General features: G+C 39.9%; 1 protein-coding gene across 4 annotated transcripts in view; it reads right to left on the bottom strand.

The window, feature by feature from the left end:
* The window catches only part of LOC126417220 (PH and SEC7 domain-containing protein-like), an 826,610-nt gene that overhangs the window by 197,944 nt on the left and 605,897 nt on the right, over nucleotides 1-22,769 (bottom strand). For all 4 annotated transcript variants that reach the window (XR_007575542.1, XM_050085103.1, XM_050085104.1 and 1 more), the window contains exons 4-5: nucleotides 17,946-18,236; nucleotides 6,055-6,414 (exon numbers count right to left, since the gene is read on the bottom strand). Coding sequence is in view for 3 of the 4 variants with exons in the window: in XM_050085103.1 (XP_049941060.1) it covers nucleotides 6,055-6,414; nucleotides 17,946-18,236 (651 nt within the window). In the remaining variant the exon portion in view is untranslated. The remainder of the gene's footprint in view (nucleotides 1-6,054; nucleotides 6,415-17,945; nucleotides 18,237-22,769) is intronic.

The following is a 22,769-nucleotide window of genomic DNA, read 5'->3' as shown; positions in this document are numbered from 1 at the left end:
CTTGTATAAAAGTTGGTCAAACAGCAGCAGATACCAACTTTTCCCAGTCACGACTTTTAGGAGTTGTTCTCCTTTGAGATTCGGAAGTTGCAATGTAACATTCATTGTGTACTGCTCCTGGATGTGGTTCATCAACATTAAAAATGCAAACCGCTCCACTGTATTGCACTTTGGGCTTGACGACGAGGTAGTTGCAATGTAGTGGAGAGAGTGAAAAACAATTGCACTCACATGTTTAAAACCTTTACTTTCAGAAGATGCACACTCATCCAACAGCTGCTTTAAACCTTTTCAGTTCCACCTCCAGTATGGTTTAAAACGCCCCACTGAAGTATATTAATGTTGTGGCTTACTATCATATTTATGGCCCAAATTTTCATGTGGGGTTGACTGCTGAAACTGACACCCAGCAGGTGTGCTCTTTTCTCCTTAAAATATGAGGTCAAATTGGTGGCTTCTCCTTGTGAGTATAGAAAGGAATAATATCACCAAACAAATGAATGCTGGACACATATCTTATGCAAACGTTCATGACTAGATCGAGTTGTCTCGAGTTTTCACTATTTGCACTATATTCAGCTACATCACAGTAGTAATGATTTGGTATGACCAAATATAGAACAAATTTCTGTTTAATTTGAGGTAGAAATATTTTTCTAAATTTCTGGACTGTAGGAAGGCAGGGGAGAGATTTCTTGCAAGCTGCAACAGTTTGTCCTTCCCAGATCAGATGATCATCCTAGACTATGCCAAGGTTATCTAATGTTTCATGAAAATGCCCACTGATCATCTTTCAGTGAAACATGAGGGTGACCTGTGACTTCAGGCGGATTAAACCCAGATTTTGTGCCCATCATGATACAGAACAAATACCATCATTCATAGCTGATACAGCAGTAGCGACATTGTTAGACACTTGTGCACAACTCAAAACTGTCAGCATGAAAGTGGTGGTTACAAAAATGGCGTATAGATGAAATATTGTAGATACAGAAAGAGAAAAGCAACAGACAAACGACAAAATCCTGAGGGACTCTGGAGAACACATTTTTCCATGATGACTTGACCCACAGATGACTCACTACATCTCTTTCTGAGGTAGCTGTTGAACCATGGTATTGCACTGTTTGAGAAATTCAGCTGTTTCATTTTGGTAAGTTATATATTGAAATAAATAATATTGAAAGCCTCGCTGAAATCAAGCAATGTTAAAACGGTAGCTTCACCTCTGTCCATAGCGTCTTTGGTGTTGTCAGTTTTACTTAGTTTACGGGAAATTCAGTGTAGTTTGGTGCAAACTCTTCCGGAGGAATGATCAGTGCTTAATGTGCTTTCATTATCTTCCGCGTGTGGTCAATTTCACATGAATGATTGTTATGAGTGCCCCACCTGTTGTTTTTCCTCACATCCCGTCATCTGTAAACTCTTCATTACTTAAGAATAATCACACTGTCCACAAAAAATGTAAGGACAAATTTATTTATGGTGATACAGATGCCCAATCAAATAAAAATTTAATAAATAAATAAATAATATAAATGCAAAAGATAATTTTTATTTTTATTTTACCTGGAGGGAGTATATTCAAAACAACAACCACCATCCTATCTTCCAGATTTATTATTGAACTAATCGCAACTGAACAAGTTTGATTTTGTCCTCATCAAAGCTGCTTGAATTAAGTTCTCTAACAATAATCACAGAAGCAGGCTGTCAAAAACAACTGATAGCATTAGCTGTGTTATTGACCCCTACAGCAACATGTGGCACAGTTTGGAGAAGGGTATGAAAGGGATCCCCTGCAAAACTCCTCTCATCATGGTCAATGGTGTGGTTTTCAATAGATGCTTCCAAATAATCATCTGTAAAGCACTCAAATGAACTTTTAACAACAGCCTCTTGCAGACATCTGTCCTAGCTCTACAGGTTGTTTATTTTAACTTTGGACTACCTAATATCTTGAGAGATAAGCCCCCCAGTTTTATTGCACTATTTTCCATTCGTGGCATATGGCACTGTAGTCCACAAAATTGAATTTGCCCGCGAAAGGCAAGGGTCCTGAGTTCGAGTCTCGGTGCGGCACACAGTTTTAATCTGCCAGGAAGTTTCATATCAGCACACACTCCGCTGCAGAGTGAAAATCTCATTCTGGACCAAATGTCATAGATGTAGCCTTAGAAATCCTTTAGTAGTTCTTTAATAATTATTTTTTTCAAAAAACCTTTTACCAACTATTTTATGCCCTTAGTGGCTCAACTTCCAAAAAGGCTGAAACTTTTTTTTTTCGTGACTGAGAAATCAAATACTAGTTTTTGTAGCTACAGCTTCAAAATTCCCTTAATAATGACACACTTCCAAAAAGCCCTTCATCCTCTATTTCACCTCCTTAGAAGTGGGATTTTGGACAATCCATTCTTAAACGATGCCTACAGTATAAGATCCACACTCTCTCCAAACATCAAGTTTCTATCCTTAGCGGTTTGGGATGGGCAATGACGAGTCACTCGGTCGGTCGGTGTGACCCTACCCCACCCCCTTAGGGGCTGACTTTCAAAAAACAGTAAAACATGTATTTTCTCCACCTGCAACCAAGAAGCCAAACACCAATCTTCAAAGATTTATCTTTAAAAATGCTTTCATAACGAAATATTTTCTTAAAACATTTCACCCCCTATTTCACTCCTTAGGGGTTGAATTTTCAAAAACTGTGACACGTGTACATTTTATTTCCAACAGAGAAGCCAAATACAAATTTTCATAGAATTAGCTTCAAAAATACTTACAAAATGAAATATTTCTATAAAAACTTTCATCCATTTCTGTAAAAACTTTCATCCCCCATTTCACTCTATAGGGGCTGAATTACCAAACACAGTGAAACTTTTTTTTCTTTTTGACTGAGAAGCCAATTTTAATTTTTCACTGATTTATCTTTGAAAATGCTTTAATAATAATTTATTTTCATAAAAAAACCTCATCCCCTACTTCACTTCATTAAGAGATCAATTTACAAAAACACAAAAACATGTTTTTTTTTTTTATTTGTAACTGAGAAGTCAAACGCCAATGTTCATAGATCTAGCTTCAAAAAATACTTTACTTGTTCTTTAATAATGACTATTTTCAAAAAAAAAAGCTTTCACCCACTATTTCACGCTCGTGGGATTAAATTTCCAAAAATGCTGAAACACATATTTCTTTACTTCTGAGCAAGAAACCAAATACCAGTTGTCTTAGGTGTAGCTTCAAAACTGCCTTAATAGCAACATTTTTCAAAAAAAAGTCCTTCATCCCTTATTCCCCCCCTTGCGGTTGGTGTTTTGAAAAATCCTTTCTTAAACAACAACTGCAGTATAAGATCCACACCTTCTCAAAACTTCAAATTTCTATCCTTACCGGTTTGTGGTGGGCAATGATGAGCCACTCAGTCAGTCAGGACATGGTCTTTTATACACTGAAGCGCCACAGAAACTGGTATAGACATGCGTATTCAAATATAGAGGAATGTAAACAGGCACAAGATGCCACTGCAGTTGGCAAAGCCTATATAAGACAAGAAGCATCTGGCACAGTCGTTAGATCAGTTATTGCTGCTACACTGACAGGTTATCAAAATTGAGTGAGTTTGAACATGGTGTTATAGTTGGCACACAAATGATGGGACACAGCATCTCCGAGGTACCGATGAAGTGGGGATTTTCCTGTACAACCATTTCATGAGTGTATTGTGGATGTCAGGAATCAGGTAAAACATCAAATCTCTGACATCACTGAGGCTGGCAAAAGATCCTGCAAGAACTGGATCAACGACAACTGAAGAGAATTGTTCACCATGACAGAAATGCAACCATTCCGCAAATTGCTGCAGATTTCAATTCTGGGCCATCAACAAGTGTCAGCGTTTGAACCATTCCATGAAACATCATTGATATGGGCTTTACGGGCCGAAGACCGACACATGTACCCTTGATGAATGCAAGTCACAAAGCTTTACATCTCACCTGGGCCCGTCAACACCAATATTGAACTGTTGATGACTGGAAACATATTGCCTGGTCGGATGAGTCTCGTTTCAGATTGTATTGATGGATGGATGTGTAGATGTGTATGAGTATGGGGACAACCTCATGAATCCTTGGACCCTGATTATCAGCAGGGGACTGTTCAAGCTGGGGGGTGGCTGAGTAATGGTGTGGAGCATGTGTAGTTTGAGTGTTATGGAACCCCTCATACATCTAGATATGACTCTGACAGGTGAGACGTATGTAAGCATCCTATACGATCACCTGCAGCCATTCATGTCCATTGTGCATTACAACAGACTTTGGCAATTCCAGCATAACAATGTGACACCCCACACATCCAGAATTGCTACAGAGTGGCTCCAAGAAGACTCTTCTGAGTTTAAACTCTTCCACTGGCCACCAAACTCTCCCGACATGAACATCTGGGATGCCTTGCAATGTGCTGTTCAAAAGAGATCTCCACCCCCTTTGTACTCTTCTGGATTTATGGACAGCGCTGCAGGATTCATGGTGTCAATTCCCTCCAGAATTATTCCAAACATTAGTCGAGTCCAAGTCATGTTGTGCTGCGGCATTTTTGCATGCTTGCGGGGACAGGTGCACCACTTTCTTTCGCTCTTCAGTGTATACAGACACGCCGAAAACCATCTCACAGAAGTTTGGACCTGCCAATGATTCAACCCTGGAAATAAGTTGAAAATACATAGAGGACACTGAGAACATCTTGACAAAGAACCTAAAAGTTACTGGGAAACGCTTTCGCCATTGGAGATTGCAACTCCGTGTCGCACAAACAGAAATCTCTATATTCCACCTGAACAACAGAACTCAGTATTTACTTTCAGAACAAACTATAGTCTCACAATCAACATTCAAAATATCTAGAAAACGCCCTCAACAAATTACTGAGCCTCAAGAATCATCCATCAAACACAGCTGCCAAATTAGAACTCACAAAATCTTGCAGAAACTTGCTGGCACTTCACAGGGGTCTTCAGATGTCATGCTATGGACTTCAGCTTTGGGTCTTGTCTATACAGTAATAGATATTATGCACCTCTTTGGCTCAATGGTACTCACACTAGTTGCATCCACATCCAACAAAATCAAACTGTGTGTCCTATAAAATGCATAACGAAGGCAACTTCAACCTATAAGCAATATAGTTCCTCCCCGTCTGCAATGACAGAACTCACTCATTAGGGAATTCATAAAGATTGAGAACAACGCTCTTCCACAAATCCAGAGAGAGAACTAGACTGCATTCTAGATAAACATCCTTAGAGACTGCACCAACTCTGGATGAAAACTGATCGCTGGGAAGAGGAGTGGAGCAAACAGGAACCCTATCTCCCCCACCTCCTACCTCTCATGAAATGCCTTGCCTCACGATGACACCACCCAGATTTGGCAACCCTCACAATGTCTAGTCTACCCTAAACAGAATACAAACAAACCTTGGCAGATGTGCTGACTCATACAGATGGAGAAAACCAGAGTCTCTCAAGCGCAATTGTGGAGCTGCTAGGCAAACATATAGTTTATGCCCACAATGAGAGCCTTCACTTGTGACTGCTCTAAAGTCCTGCATGCTACCAAAAAGGTAGTGGCATACATCAGCAATAAGGTTATTCAGCTTCAGTTGCATTCCCATATATTTTGTGGTTTTGTATATTTTATGTATTTTTATATCTTTTTTTCTTTTTGCATTACCTGTATCACTAATGCTTGTATTGTCAATTATTTATATGTACTTAATTCAGGTGATGCAGTACACCATATGCTAATAACACAAAAAATATTATAAGAACATAGTACTTGTAATCAACATTCTCTAAGAGGAAACTGTATGTAGTTCATTAAGAATGAAACATGGACCGGCACATAATAACTGACATGACACTTAAGCAAATTTGGAATGTTATCAAATTCACAGGCCACCACTATATTTGAAATTTATCTTATACAAGTCTAAATTGGACAAAGATAATAACTTCAATAAAGTATGTAGTACAGAACGAACCCATACCTGGAAGTCGGGGCTAGAGATGTTGGAAACTGCTTCAGACTGCGAGAGGTCACCGTTAAGGGGTGGACCGTGCCCCCCGCCACCAGGTGGCAATGAAGATGCAGGTGTAGGTGCTGTGTTGCTGGAATTGCTCGACATGACGGACGAGCTGACAGAGGTCGGGGAGTTGGGGCTGACCTCGCCAGAGCTGCTGTCACTCCGCGCATTGTATGTCCATACTATGCGCTCGGCAGCAGCAGCAGCCGTACCAGATGGGGACAAAGCTCTTGCTCCTGAAGCCATACCTGCACCACCTGAAGTGGGTGTTCCACCGCTGTCTGCATGTGGATCCAACAATGTGTTCAGTGAGGATGTCACATCCTACAACACAGTAAAAATCTGTAAGTTAGTGTAGTTCAGCAGCTAGCACAGCAGGATTACACTGTCATTGAAAAATTATATTTCAATTTTAATTTGTTTTCTCCGGTTCTATAGGACTATAGCTACTCACTTTTGAAACAAGTCATTGTACAATGCAATGAATAAAATTAAAAAAATCTAGAAAATTAATGAAGGACATGAGAACAAAACAACAGCATTAGTACATACAAATTAGTAACATTTTACAAGAGAAACTATACTACTTTGAGGAACTCCTGTAGAGAATAAAAGGATATGCCACAATTAAGCCTCTCAACTAATATTTGAAAATGTGTGGTTTATCTTCATATGTCATAGAAGCCTACTGCAAATAGTACCTGAACATACCTGTTTATAAAATGGTGTAAACCCAGGTCTGATTATTCTTCTGTCCAGTGTTCACCATACCAAGCTTCAGTCACTTGTGAATGACTCTATGTTACTACAATCTATGATAGAATTTGACATAGCTGGATGAAAAGATGCAATGTAAACCAGCTTCCATTTTTCAGACTTGGTGGCTGTAATGCTGATTTTTACAATAATCACAGACCCACTCAGTTTCTGTACAAGACCCTGGATATATTTTCTAGAAAGCTTTTCATCTATCTCCAGTCCTACGAATTTGAAATATTTTTTTCACTTACTATCTGAGCATCTTCTTGTATTAAAATGTCAGGCTGTAAAGGATAGTCAGCCTCAGATAGTCAAACTCATTAATGACACAAGGCACCCAAGCTCCTATCATATAGTGAAAAAAGGTGAAAAACTTATTTCCTATCCATGATATTGTGGCAATGAGGGAAGGAACATTACTTTGACACCAAAATACACTCACACTCACAGAAAAAGGAATCGTAACACCAACAAGGAGTTATGCAACATATACACCCAAAAGACAACGTCTATTCAAATTTTGCACCAGTCACATAACAGTGGCACTGGTAGTGCCACTATGGGAATGCAAATCGGGTATCCTTTAAAAACTTGCTGTAACAGTCGTGAGCATTGCTTACCTTTGAGACTGGACAGGATGAGTTGATGGTGGTCAAGAATGCCTTCACCCTTTCCAGTCCAAGTATTCTACTCACTGCATTCTCCAAAACTCTTATTTATTTTATGGATGTAAGAATGTAAGGCATTACAGTTTATTATGCTACTGTTCTAAGAAAATAAAGTGCAATACGACTTCACTTGACAACTTTATTATCTTTTACACTAGTTTTTGAAACTATATTGGTGTCCGTTTATGGTTGTTTATTATTTGTTTCTGTATAGCATGCCTTAAAACATTCTGGGTGAAGTCCTGGCTTCCTCTTGCAAGTTCCGCAGTACAAAATTGCTTCTCTTTTTCCTCCTTTCTCCTAGCGTTTGCTGCATACCATGCATTCCTTTGACAATTCTTCTTTTGATTCTGCATTATAAAATGCATCTTTCCACTGAATTTATCCTCAATGTCAGACGATGATAGTCTTCCTCTTTTCACTGAACTTTTATTTCTCACGTGGCTGACTAGCTGTCTGACTAGATCTAGATTTCTTCTCTGTACAAAAGGGGCGTCTGCCATTGTTCTCCACATTCAATTTTGTCTATCAAGTAGAGAATATAACTATTCACAACAGCAACTTCAATCAGCAATAGGCGTAATTTTTTCCACCACTGGTAAGACCACCTTGTAAAACCATAGCACCCACAGTACAGATCAACCCTGTCCACTCCTTCCATGAACTTCATGTATTCCAAAATAACACTGAGTTTCAGGAATCACACAGGGCTCTTTCTTCCTATAACCAGTGGCTCTCAGGACCAAAGAATGTACTAAACATAGTCACTAATATCTTGTCATGAAATGAAAGACAATTTTTATCTCACTCTGACAGGCACATAACTTACATCCAGCAAGGTTTTGTCATCTTCAAATCGCATGGGAAATCCTTCCTAAAAGTCATAACTGCACCTGCTCCATGAAATTTCATTTTGTGCCATTTCATAGCAATATGAGGACTTATGTAGAACCTGCCTGTAAAAATGTGATATACTGAACAACCTCCACAAGCTAGCAATTGCTGTGCCAAATGAACCACTATTCAGGTTGCAAAAGGTAAATCAGGATGAATTAAACTTCGCTTTCACAATTTCACTAATATAATTTTCAGTGAAGAAGAGATGAAAATATTGATGTTCGGAGTTTAGTCTCACACCATTAGGAACGGTGAAACATTTTTGCGTGACAGAAAATTGAAATGTCACGAGTTCACCATCGCCATAACATTAAATTATCCAGGTATTTTGCTATAGGTTGCATCCCTTTATCATTGCCCACATCATGAGTACATTCTGATTCATTAGAACTAATATCACTGCACAGAAAGCAAGTTTCTTCCCAATCCCTTCCACTTTCATCACTAAATTCTGCTTCATCCTCAATGTCTTTGAGAATCCACCTGGAAATATCATTTTTATTTACACATTTTCTGCCAACCACTATCCTATTACAAACAAGTGAATGCAATACGCTTTAAGTCGTAAAATCTTCTTACTAAGTGCTGCCACATACCTAGCAAATTCCAACAATGGAGCGGACGGAAAGCACAATAATGGAAATGTGTCAGACATTGTTTGACATGAGAGCTTAAGCAGAAAATTGTAATGTCTGATGTAGGTGAACAGAGGATCAGAAATGGACAAGACAACAAACATGCCATTATTAACAACTTACTGAGTCTGAAAAGGTTGTGTAAGAGGGATACAAGAAGCTGGATGTTCCTTCTGCAATATTGCGGAAAGACTTGGCAAGAATGTAGCCACAGTACACGAATGCTGCCAACAGTGGTCACAAAAATGTTCAGTCGCAAGAAGACTGGGCTCTGGACACCATGTGGCACTACAGAGAGGGAAGACCATCATGTTCGCCATATGGTTCTGGTACATCGTATTGCATCTGCAGCAACAATTCGAGCAGCAGCTGCCACCACAATGGCACAACTAGCTGTTGCAAATTGGTTACTTCAAGGACAGCTCTGAGCCAGATGCCTTGTAGCCCGCATTCCACTGACCCCAAACCGCAGCCACTCGCGGCTTCATTGGTATCAAGAGAGAGCTCAATGGCGAGTAGGGTGGAATCTTGTTGTGTTTCCCACTGAAAGCTGGTACTGCCTCAGTGTTAGTGGCGGCCATGTGTCGGTAAGGAAGAAGCGAGTTCAGGGCCTGCGACCAACCTGTCTGCATGCTAGATACACTTGACCTGCACCTGGAGTTATTGTACAGGGTACAATTTAGTGACAGCAGAAGCACTCTTGCAGGTATCCCACAGACACTGACAGCAAATTTGTACGTAATTCGACCTGTTGTAGCGCTTTTCATGAACAGCATTCCAGGGCTTTTCCTGAAACAATAACATTCACCCACATATGACTACTATAACCCAACATGCTCTAAAGTGTGTTGACACGTTGTCTCAGGCTGATCAAACACACAATTTCTCTCTAGTCGGGCACATGCGGGACATCGTATGACAACTCCAGTGTCGTCTACAACCTATATTGACCGAGCAAGTGCAACAGGCATGGAATTCCATCCTACAAACTGATACCTGTCCAACACAATGCACAATGCACAGCCTGCAGTTACACCTGTTATAAATGTACGAGCATTTCACATTTACAATGGCTTATCTCAAGCTTACATTAACCTGTGATCTTGCAATGTTAATTACTTAAATATATTACAATGTAATCAGATTGATAAAAAAAATCTACTCACCAAGTGGCAGCAGGAAAACACACACATAAAAGAAGATTATACTATTTCAAGCTTTGGGAGCCAGTGGCTCCTTCTTCCAGCAGAACGGTTGAAGGGTAAGGAAGAGGGGAGAAGGATAAGAACTGGAGAGGTTTAGGAAAAAGGGGTAGATTTCAGAAAAAGTCACCCAGAACTGAATGTCACAGGACACTTACTGGACAGGATGCGTGAGAAAGACTGATTGTTGGGGCTGCACCAGATGAGATTTGAAAACCTGAGAGCTTAAAGGTGGAAGACAGGGTAATATACAAGACAGAGCGTACTGCAAAAACATTGTGTATGAATTAATAGGATCAAAAAGCTCAGTGTATAGTACGTACAAGGTGGGAGGGGGATGGCAAGAAATGAAAGATGCAGAAAACTAAAACAGAGAGAGAGGAAAGGAGTAGTTACTCTGAAGAAATGCTGAGACAGAAGAAATTAATGTAAATTAAGGGCATGTGGATGGCAAGAAGCAAGGACACATTGTAACACTGGTTCCCACCTAAGGAGTTCTGAGAAACTGGTGTCTGGGGGAAAAATCCAGATGTCACATGTGGTGGAAAAGACACAGGAGTCATGACTATTATGTTGTAGAGCATGCTCCGCAACAGGATATTGTGTGTTGCCCATATACACCCTCTGCCTATGCCCATTATCCTAACTGATAACTGGGTGGTATCAGGACATTGTAAAATCTCTAAATACATTTTCCCAATTAAATGTCACATGATCATATTGTGAATCCCATGCCACTTTCCTCGATGTTGATCTCGTCCTGACCAAAGACCAGCTACATACTTCTGTCCACATTAAAACTACCAACAAACAACAGTACTTACATTTTGACAGTTGCCAACCTTTCTATGTCAAAGTTCCCTCCCATACAGCATTGGCATTTGAGACAAACATATTTGTTCAGATGCACACTCTTTACAGCAATACACTACCATTCTCAACTCAGCCTTCATGGACGTAATTACTCCACCAACCTTGTTCAGAAGCAGATTTCCTGGGCCATCACATCTAATTTTGGTACTGCTGATCCCTCCGAAAAACAACTTCAGAGCACACCACTCGTCACTCAGCATCATCCTGGTTTTGAATGTATTAATCAGCTATTTCGACAAGGCTATGACTTCCTAAAATCAAGCCCTGAAACGAGATCCATTCAGTCTGAGATTTTGCCCACCACACGTAGAACAGCTCTTCAATGCCCTCCCAATCTCTGCAATATCCTTTTCAGACCCTATGCTCCTTCTGCACCCATCTCCCTACCCTATGGCTCCTACCCCTGTGACCGTCCCTGCTGCAAGACTTGCCCTCTGCACCCTCCTGCCACCACCTACATCAGTGCTGTAACATATACTATCAAAGGGAGAACCATCTACGAAACAACACATCATATACCAGCTGTTATGTAAAGAACGTTCAGCCTTTTACATCAACATGACTACCGGCAAGTTATCGTTAGGATGAATGGGCAACATGCAATATCTTGTTCCAGAGCATGCTCTACAACATGACAGGTGATTCAGTGCCTGTTTCAGCACATAGGCTATATGGATTCTTCCTACAGACATCAATTTCTCAGAACTCCACAGGTGGGAACCAGTGCTACAACATGTGCTTGGTTCTCACCATCCACCTGGCCTTAATTTACATTAATTTCTTCGGTCTCAGCATTTCTTCAGAGTAACTAATCCTTCCTTTGTTTCGTTTTAGTTTTATAAATCTTTCATTTTTTTGCCATCCCCCTCTCACCTCTTACGTGCAATTGACTTAGCTTTTCACTCTTATTAACTGGTACACAATGTTTTTTCAGTAATCTCTGTCTTGCATACACCCTGTCTTCTATCTTTAAGCTCTCAGGTTTTCAAATCTTGTTCGGTGCCGTCCCCAACAATCAGTCTGTCCCTATCATCCCGTCAGATAATAAGCCTCCCCTGACGTGCGATTCAGGGTGACTTTTCCAAAATCCACCCATTTTCCTAAACCTCTCCAAGTCCTTTTCCTTCACTCCTCTTCCTTCCCTTTCAACCCTTCTCTTGGAAGGAGGAGCCACTGGTTCTCAAAGCTTACAATGGTATAACCTTCTTCTAAGTGTGTGTTTTCCTGCCACCTCTTGGTGAGTAGATTTTTATCTATCCAATTACATTACATTGTCAGAAATTACTTTAATATGTTACCTAGACAAACCTATTCCCAAAAATTCATTACTCTACATTACTTATTTTTGGATGTCGTGATTTTTGTTCCATCAGGGTATTATCATTTGCACATTCATGAAAGTTACAGCAGGGCAGCATTGCATACAAGTGAATCACTGACTGTGTGAAAAATAGAAAAGAAGAAAACTGGGGTGAAGTTGTGACAAAGCAAGCTGCAATATTTTTAGTTCCCTTCTTGTTTTGCCATCTGCCTCCTTAAAATTCATTTTTATTTTTTAACTAATTACCATTAACATACGTGAATATAATCTGCATATTCATATAAGAGAAAGGTTGGCCCTCAGTTTTAAAGAATTTAACACAAGATCTAATTTTGTGCTTAGTTTTACGGATGTAATTGATTTTCTAATTTATTTTGACTGTTCTAGAAAGTATCTTTTGTTACAGGGTGAAATCAGTGATTGTTTGGTAACTTAAATTCTATTGTTGACGTATAAATAAATATAAATTCTGTACTAATTATAATCATTTGGAGGAACAACTAATAATATTCTTAAAGTATTTATTTGGCTCTATTCAAAAACATGTTAGCAAAGCCAGCCCTTAATTAATTCCAAAGTAATTAACACTTTTGTCAAAGTATTGATTGCGTAACTATATGTGTTAATTTCACAAACAAATAAATTGGCCTAAACCTTGTAGTAGAAGAATACTGTTAAAAGGAAAGAATATTTCGATGTATTCAGTTAATATAATGAGTTAAGTTTTAATTATAATTTCTGTAACTTAAACATCGAACAGTGAAGTTTCAGTACCTATTATTGTGATGATATATAAGGGCCCGATTTTTGGTCACGAGAAAGTCAGTCCACGGCCGAGTTTCAGACGAGGAACCTGTGTTGGTTAGAATGACAACAATGCATAAACTTAACATTGAAATAAGTGTTACACAATTAGGCCGTGTGTTAAAACAGTGACAGTGTCTGCTGCATACGTACCTTTCTATTCTTCAAGAACTGTGAATTTTGTGGATAGGCTTTTACTGCTCATAGATGTTCAAAATCAAACTATTGAAGCAATATGTGGATGGTTCGCCTGCAAACTATTAACGGGGCTTATAGGAAGTTAGAACAATAGTGCACTGGCCACATATAACTGCGTATTATTGGGGGAGGGGAAGGGTTGTGAAAAGTGAAAGTAAAATACTGTGAAACGCAACTGTGCACCTGTCGGCTACTTTGTTTACACAAGACAGTACTGCATGTCCACCCCCTATTTTTTCAGCCAGTACGACAACACCGAGGACAACATATGAAGAAACAAAGGAGGCGAACCGCTACAAGGTACGGTGTTGTAAAAGATTGCTAATAATACAATGGATTGATAAGGCCACAAATGAGGAAGATCTCTGCAGTATCAATGAAAAAAGAAATAATTGGAAACACTAAACAGAAGCAGCGACAAATTGATATAATGTGTTTTAAGACATAGAGGAATTAGTTACATGTACTAAAGAAGGTGTAGAGGGATGAAAGTTGTAGGGAAAGACCAAGGTTACAAGACAAAGGAGATGAAGAAGAAGAAGAAGAAGAAGAAGAAGAACAAACACAGAAAGAGAAACTCTTCCAGGAACTTTCACCCGGCTAAATGATCTACACATTTCAGACCAGCTGTCTGGGAGTTTACCCACAAAATGTCTGTATCAGGTGCTACTTCGGCATACAGCAAAATGTCTCTAATATAAAAAAAACTCTGCTACGAGTAACAGAAGTCACCATTTCCAGTAAGCCGTAGTTGGGTAAAACCCTGCTCTGCATTATACTGGTTCTTTTGGGAACAACGGTCTGATGTAGCATCACAAGTGAAGTGCCTGAAATAATTTGTGCACCAACCAATGCAAGCAAGTGACTGATACGAACTCAAAAGTTTGCCTCTTTCCATGGTCATTTTCGGAATTTTATCCAAGAGCAGGGGAAGCAAGATTTAAAAATTGTCATTTTTTTTTATCTAATTGACTGTGTTAGATGGAAGACATGTTGTGTACAAAGAAGTAGAGTTTGCAAGAAATACAGATAACTCATTTTATCTCAAAAGAGTTGACAGCTGCCCACTCAAAAGCAATTTTTTTCCCTATCTTTTTTGATTAGGATATGCGAAGTAGAGACCTATAATCAACACAATTATGGATGAAATCTTTCTCGATGGATGAAATCTTTCTTGAGTTAACGATCCTAAATTGGACTCTAAAAGAATTAAATGCAGGGCATATACCCAGTTATAGTGTATCCTGTTGGATACTATTAACAACAATTAGAGAAAAATACCATTGAGTAATACTTCTTAACATGAAGATACATCAAATAAACATTAGAAATCAGTTTTTCCACCTCTGGTCACAGTTTGTTTACAAAGCACCACACGTGATCATGATAATGAATTTATTTCATTATTTAATGCCTTCCAGTTTTTTTTTAAGTGCAACTGGCATGATTAGGTTGAACCAAATGTGTTGTAGAAAGCACATCCCAGGCCCATCATTGCACTAGATGATGTAGTAAACCTTCAAAACCAACCATCAAATTGGCGGTAGAAATGAACACTAAAAGCCTAGAGTCAAATCAAAACTGGCCTCGTCTCCTGAAGTTGACATATATGTAGCAATACGGATTAGGTTACAGAGTTTGTAACCCTATACTGGCGTTGTGATCTGTTGCTCCCCATAGTGGTCAATAAGGTGCTAACTTCTGAGGGTATCTTTCGACCTTGAAATTTCGAACATTTTCCCTTTTTTAAGCAGAAAATTGCATTTTTCTCATTATGACTTCTGCATTTTGGTACAGATATGAAACAGCAAGATCACTATTTTCAGGGTTTACTAAAATTACTCTACCATGTAAAACTGAATACAATCTCAGCAAGCTATCATGAGTTTCATTTGTGCATAGACTAAAAGCAAATTACTTTTGTCATTAAATTGTGCAACAGGGGAAGAAGGTGTCCTCACAGGAACCAGGAATGGACATCAGCCAGGTGTATACAATCATACTGCTGAACTGCTGGTGAGATTAGACGTGGTGTGCTGGTAGTTGGTGTGTCATACATTGTGTGATGATTCAGTAATTTTCTGCAGTTCAATATTATGTTACAGAAGCATGTGACAGGGAAGGGTTTCACAATTCTGATTCAGCTCTGTTCTTAAGAGGCTCATATCTGCCGTGACTGTACGGTGGTGCAGAAACAGCTGCTGTGCAAAGCAAACAGCATAATTTCTCGTAAATAACATGATAACCAACCAAACCCAAACTATGTAGCAACTTCTAAATTCAAAGTATTTCTTGTTTTTTTTTTTTCCAGAATCCTAATTATCCTTAGACACATCAGAATTCTAAAATTAATGAAAAAGATTATGACTATATTCCAGGAGGTGTATCTGCAACACCTCAGTCCCAATTGCAGAGGCCTATGTCGACTGCTTACAGTATGCAGATTATGGTGAAATAACATCCAGTGCTGTGATTTCTATGCCAAATATGAAGAACTCTGAAGTAAGTCTGAATGCTACAGAGCTTTATTAGAGTAGTCTTAGTGGAGGTGGCATGCCCTTTCTTTTCCACAAAACAATGAAGTTGTCAATAAACATGCTTGTAATGTGTCAAATATTCAATGTGACATTGGAATCTTGGAGCTAGTTCCTGAAGTAACAGATGTTTTAAGTATATTATATATGGGGGGGGGGGGCAAAGGGGGAGTGAGGGGGGGAGGGGGGGGGGGGAGGAGTGGCATTTGACATCCACTGCAGCATAAAAATCTTATCTAGCTTTTCCACCCATCACAGTCCTCAGCTAAAGGCATCCACATTTTTCCAAAAAGACTTTTAGTCTTCTATTCACCAGCCACTCATCTTGCTTATGCCCAACCTATCGTATCTTCATTTCTGTTTCATTAAGTCATAATTCATGTTTTCCACTCTAGTCTGCTCCCTGATGATACATCTGTTCGTTTTTCTATCGCTCTTAGTAACCCCCAACTTCTACTCCCTATTTTTCATCAAACAGCCCGCCCCCCTCCCCCCCAAAAAACTTTTTCTTCATAAAAGCACTATCTCCAAATGTGAGTAATATTTTTGCCCCTGGCATTTGTTTCTGCTACATTAGGATACAAGGGTCAATCACTGCTGCAAATGCCTACAATGAAATCTCTGATAAATTGAAGCATTTTCTGTAACCACATGTAATAACTAATGGTACAAATCCTATTTGCTTTGCTTATAAGGTAACAGCTGAAATGCATTACAGTGCATGTCAGTGATGAGGTCTCAACTGTGATTCCGTAGCAATGCACAGATCTTATTACGCACTGTTGAGTAACATTATTATAACTCACAATTAATAAAATGTTCTGGGCTATTATGCCATAATTGAATGGATTTCACATTTACACCCAAAGTTTAATACCCATCTGTGGAGAACATTTTCAAGGGAAGATCGTAGCTTCTTTGAGTGTCCGATTCACACACGGCTCAGTAGCAACCGAGGGTGTGCATTACACACTCAAAGAAGCTATAATAATGCCTGAAAACTTCCTCCGTAGATGGGTTCAAAATGTTGAGTTTAAATGTGAAATCCATTCAACCACGGCATAGTAGCCCAGAACATTTTATTAATTGTGTCACTTCCATCCGTGAAAGTTTACATTTTACACTCATTATAGCTACCTGGTAGTACCCAGAGTAGCCACTGCTTGTAACACATGCAGCCAATAAATAAGCTCAAACTGACTATCAAGTATTCATAAATCACCCACAGCTATCAGGAGCCCCGCTATCTGTTATACATCAGAGATTTCAAGGTGAAAGGTAAGAGTACTCAAACAGTGAACACAACAATATAGTGGTATCCCAGATGCTCAAACGAGTTGAGGCACGGAGAAATAAAGGAACATAACGTACTTTCAAGTGATTATTTAGCATTTATAGCCAATTCAATATTTTTAACCTCGTAAGAAAATGCACAGACTTGTCCGAAAATTTTCATTCTCCCCAGAAAATACACCCATTCTGTATAAATGAACATACCCTCCAAAGAATGTCTATTAAATTAATTACGAGTATTCAAGAATGCAACAAAAGTAAGTCATCCTCCTGAACCCTTTGAGCTTTCCGGCAGATGTTACATACAATGTGTTCATTCTGCAACATTTCACACATGACACACTATGTCCATTTTAACTGCAAAGAGGAAGACAAGTTGGTAAACACTACTTGTCTCCACTGGGTTCCAATCCAGATTTGAAATGGTTGATGCAAGTCAAATTTTTTTTCCCGCTGATGTGCCAACTATCAGTATGGGTTCAGGTGTCATCCATTTGCTTCATAATGCCACATGCATAGGGTTCACTGAACTTTTGGTGGCAGAGGCAGACAGGTGGTTGGCTCCCCTCAGTCATTTTCATAATTTCTCTCTCACTCCCTCTCTTTCCCCCCCATCCTACCCCCCCCCCCCCCCTCGGTAGAGGCCATATGTCCAGAGTGGAGGAGAATACCTCATCGATGTCTATGTCGACGGCACTGAGGGATGGGTCCTTAGCGAGCTGCAGGTGATCTTCCGAGCGCGAGGTGCGCACGGCGCTGTAGGCAGTTGCTGCTGCTGCAGGGGGCGCCGCCTCGTCGCGCCGCCCCACAGGCGACGCCCCCGCAGAGTTGCTGAGCACGTGTCGGCCGCCCAGCTCCGCTTCGCTGGGGCTCGTCGGCACGGAGTTGTGGTGGTGGTATTGGTGAAACGCTGCGTCCGCTGCAGACGTTGCTGGGTACGAGTGCTGCCGTAAGCTGTCCACCTGTTCAAATAGGAGTATAATATCACAGGCATTTAAAAAAATAAATGTGACAGGAAGGAGTTTATTCACATAATTCAGCATTTGAGTAAATAATTGTTTTTGCTCCATAACCACAACTTTTCACTTGTGCATGTATCAACATTTGGAAAAGAATTATTATTTTCTTTTGCCAAAGACATTTACGTGACATATGAGGTGTGTTCAAAAAGTACGGCGACTTTATATTTTTATGAAAAAATATTTATTTATTCATCAATATTTATGTTGTCCCCTTCAAAGTAATCCCCTTCAGACACAATACACTTGTGCCAACGCTTCTTCCAATCCTTGAAGCACTTCTCATACGCACTTTTTGGTATAGCCTTGAGTACGTCCAGTGATGCAGTTTTTATTTTCTCAATCGCTGAAAATCTTCGTCCTTTCATAGGTCTCTTCAGTTTTGGGAACAGGAAAAAGTTACAGGAGGTCAAATCCAGTGAATATGGTGGCTGAGGCATGACTGTCATGTTGTTTTTGGCCAAAAAACTCTCACACTCATTGATGAATGAGCAGTTGCACTGTAGTGATGAAAAAGCCATGAACTGTTTTTCCACAATTCCGGACATTTTCTGTATATTGCTTCTTGCAAACGGTGCATAACATCAAGGTAGTACTCCTTATTGACCATATGACCTTGAGGCAAAAATTCATGATCCACTACACCATGGTAACTGAAAAAAAAGAGTGAGCAACTTGGTGTGCTTTTTTCGGTCTTGGCTCTCCAAGATGTTTCCATTGGGGCAGCTGGGCTTTGGTTTCGACATCATCACTGCAAATCCATGTTTCGTCATCAGTTATGACCCTTTTGAGCAAATCAGGATCATCAATGACGTCATTCAAGGGCTCCTGAGTGATGCTCATGTGATGGTTCTTCTGATCAAAATTGAGACTTTTTGAACACAGTTTGCCGACACAGGTCTCGTGCTCAAAACATCCGAAAAAGTTGCATGACACAAGCCAACCAATATGCCAACATCCTCAGCAACTTCTCCTACAATAATTCGATGATTTTCCAAAACAATTTTCTTCGCAGCTTCAACGTTAAAATCTGCTGTTGATGTGGTGGGGCGTCCAGCAGACTCACCGTATGCCACTGTCAATATTTCAAGTGTTTTAGAGCACTTGATTCCATTTTTCACTCAAAATTTGATGCAAATTCTTTGCTCCATTTTTTATAATAATCAAAAATTGCCGAGCACACTAAAACACATCTAAACTTTCTATCTGTCAAAAATAAACAAAGTGTGACGTGTCGTACACTTGAAACTGTGAACATATGTTTGGAACATGTGTAAGAAGAAGAAGAAGAAAGAGCTGTCTAGTGCACTACATTGTCTGTGGTTCTACATCTACATCTATGTCCACACAGATATTCCACAAGCCACCGCATGGTGTATGGCAGAGATATCCTGTACCACTGCCTGTTATTTCCTTTCCTGTTCCACTCGCAAATAGAGTGAGGGAAAAATGACTATCTATATGCCTCTGTATTAGCACTAATTCCTCATATCTTATCTTCATGGTCCTTACACACAATGTATGTTGGCAGTGTAGAATCATTTGGCAGTCAGCTTCGAATGCTGATTCTCTAAATTTTCTCAACAGTGTCATCTTCCCTCCAGGGACACCCATTTGAGTTCCCGAAGCATCTTTGTAACACCTACGTGTTGTTCGAACTACCGGTAACAAATCTAGCACGCCACCTCTGAACTGTTTCAATGTCTTCATTCAATTGGACCTGCTAGGGATCCCAAACACTCAAGCAGTACTCAAGAATAGGTTGCTCCAGCAACCTGCAACTACCACTGTTACTGTTTGGCTAGATAATGACACAGCAGAAGTTCTACGAGTTTACATCAGTTGTTGTGCTAACTCAATAATGCAGCCTCAACAGCAACTGGTACAAAACGGGTTTATCTACCTAAAGCTACATTCATTCTGTACAAATGCCTTAGGGACATGCTAAACTAATGTAAGCCATGAGGATGTCATTAGAAGAGAAGAAAAGAAAAATGAAGACAATACTTTCAGAGGTAAAATACTGAAACCACCTCCCATAAACAAAATCTGAAGTTAGGAACATTCAGTACACTCTACTAAATGTTGCTATCTTCAGATTTTGTTTATGGGAGGAGGCTTTAGTATTCAACATAGGTGGTAATCTCAATCCTTATTCCACTGACTTGACAGTACAGTTACTAGGAATATGATGATGAGTATTAACACCAAATGGGTGGGAGTGACATAGGGATGGTATATGGGAAGTATGGAGATACCAACAAAATGTGAACACAAATGCTCTGGAATGCCAGGAACAGCTGAACAGGAACATGGGCAGCCTTCCACAGTGTTGTTTGGGCAGTGGGTACTAGTCACTAATCACTGTACATAGAAGGGAAAGATGAAGCACTTCTTGATCATATATCATGGAGCATTTAAGGTCATGGAGATGACCTCATCAGTTAATGTAAAGGAATTGCTTCACACCAAAATATCTATAATGCACATCAGTTGCGTGTTTAGTGGGCATGGTGACTGTTGTACCACAATTAGCTGTGACCAACTCAATACGCAAAGGGACAGTAGTCATAAAGAAAGAGCCTCTAGCAGTTAAACAGCACAAGGCAAAAGACACACCTCCTACTTCGAGGTCATGTAATCAATGACATTGTTCGATTCTTTGCAATATTACACTGGAGTTACATTTATTCTTGATATTTGTTTTATGGGTAGTTTTTACACTGTGTTGTATCTGACTGGATTTGGTGTTTTCGGATCACTCCTACATGTAATTTTCTTTGTATGTTTATGACTGGTTTCTTTGGTGTTGTTTCTTGTTTTCTACTTTCTGTTAGTTACTCGTTTCGAAGGAGGGACAGGATAATGGACAATTCCTTTCCTTAGGTGGCAATTTCAGGGGGACATTTTGGATGATAGGAAAATGGATTGCACAAGGATGCAAGAACTGTTGCTGATTTCAGATAATAGCTGATTTACCTCTGTCCAGAGAGACCAGAACAGACTGATATGCGGACAGGTGAGGTGAGTATGTCTTTAGAGAAAATGAAGGAGACAAGTTGCAAAAAGGAAATCTTGCCCACATGGCCTTACTTCCATAAGCCAGGGAGGCATTGGCTGTACTGTCTTCTCACCAGAGTAGTGTTGGCAAATTGCTGTGAAAAAGGGAAACCTGAGGGGTTGAAGAAGTTCGAGTTGGAGGGAAGTGGTATTACCATTAACAGGACAGCTTGTGAGACAGTTGGGAGAGATTTCCACCTTCCAGCTACACTCACCAGTATGACTGTCATGACTCTGATGCGAAATACATTGTACTGGTCAGAAGGTTAATTATGGCTATTACCCTACAGAATTTAATTTACCTTAATGCCACCCTCAATCCTGAACTTACGTGTTCAGAGACAAATTTATACAATAACAGTAGGGGAAAATTTCAACGGAGCAAATGTCACAACATGTTCAAAATTTTCAAGAAAATCATCAACACAAGATTATATCAACAAGCATTTCAGCTACCAGTTGCAGTATGTTTCTACCAGGTATTTGCATATTTTGTCTCTCTAATAAATGCACACACGCACGGTCTACAGATCCACTGACGCATTAGTTGCCAGTCGAATGGTTAGTCAGCATAGGCCGCATGAACAGTTGATGGAAGTAAAACCCCTGTATTAGTCCGCATTAAATTAAGGACTATATTGTAATAAGGTCCTGGAGACCACATACTGGTAGTAAGCTTACGTTAATAGTGGATAAGGGAGAAACCCATGTGGAACAGATCATAATTGGAGCTGGAAGAGTAATTTTAACTGAAGACACATCTTGGAAGACTTGGGGCAAATCTTCCGAAAGAGGGGAGGGGAGGGGGGGGGCGTGCTGCGCCTCCAAAAAGTTTGGTGTGCAAATTGTGAATTCTTAAAGTTTTATTCCTACCACAACCACGCAGTAGAGGCCAACCCAACCAATGTGCTAAACAATATCCCCTGGACGGTATTGTTGACACTACGACAAAACACACTGAACAGACGGGCGTTTGCAACACCAGTCAACAGTCAAGCATGTGGAACAGCAAACATGGTGTGAAGTTATATTTTGTAACTTGGGCAATTTCACACTACTGAGAAATTCACATGTTGCAAATGTAACTGGGTTTAGCAACCCATACTTGGGGTAGAGTGAGCTACAAAAATTGATACGACAAGTACATTAAAGCAAACATTCTTATGTCCCTCCAGTAGGATTAAATCAAAAGTGTAGCTATACTGGCACAAATAATCGAGCTCAGGTTTTCAAACCATTTAGTCTTTTCACCATTCTTTGTGCATCCTGAACAGGAGAAAATGAAGTGTTTGTGAGTTTCATAGAAACCATGACCCATCCTTAGTGACAAAGATCAGTTGGCTACATGCCGCTGATTGACTCATCGTGTTCCAGTGAGGAATGGACTTGCGAAACTACACCACTGCAGGGAGCTGG

This window comes from Schistocerca serialis, chromosome 1 (assembly GCF_023864345.2).
Source record: "Schistocerca serialis cubense isolate TAMUIC-IGC-003099 chromosome 1, iqSchSeri2.2, whole genome shotgun sequence".
NCBI classification, from domain to species: Eukaryota; Metazoa; Arthropoda; class Insecta; order Orthoptera; family Acrididae; genus Schistocerca; species Schistocerca serialis.
This window is presented reverse-complemented; position numbering and strand designations above follow the sequence as displayed.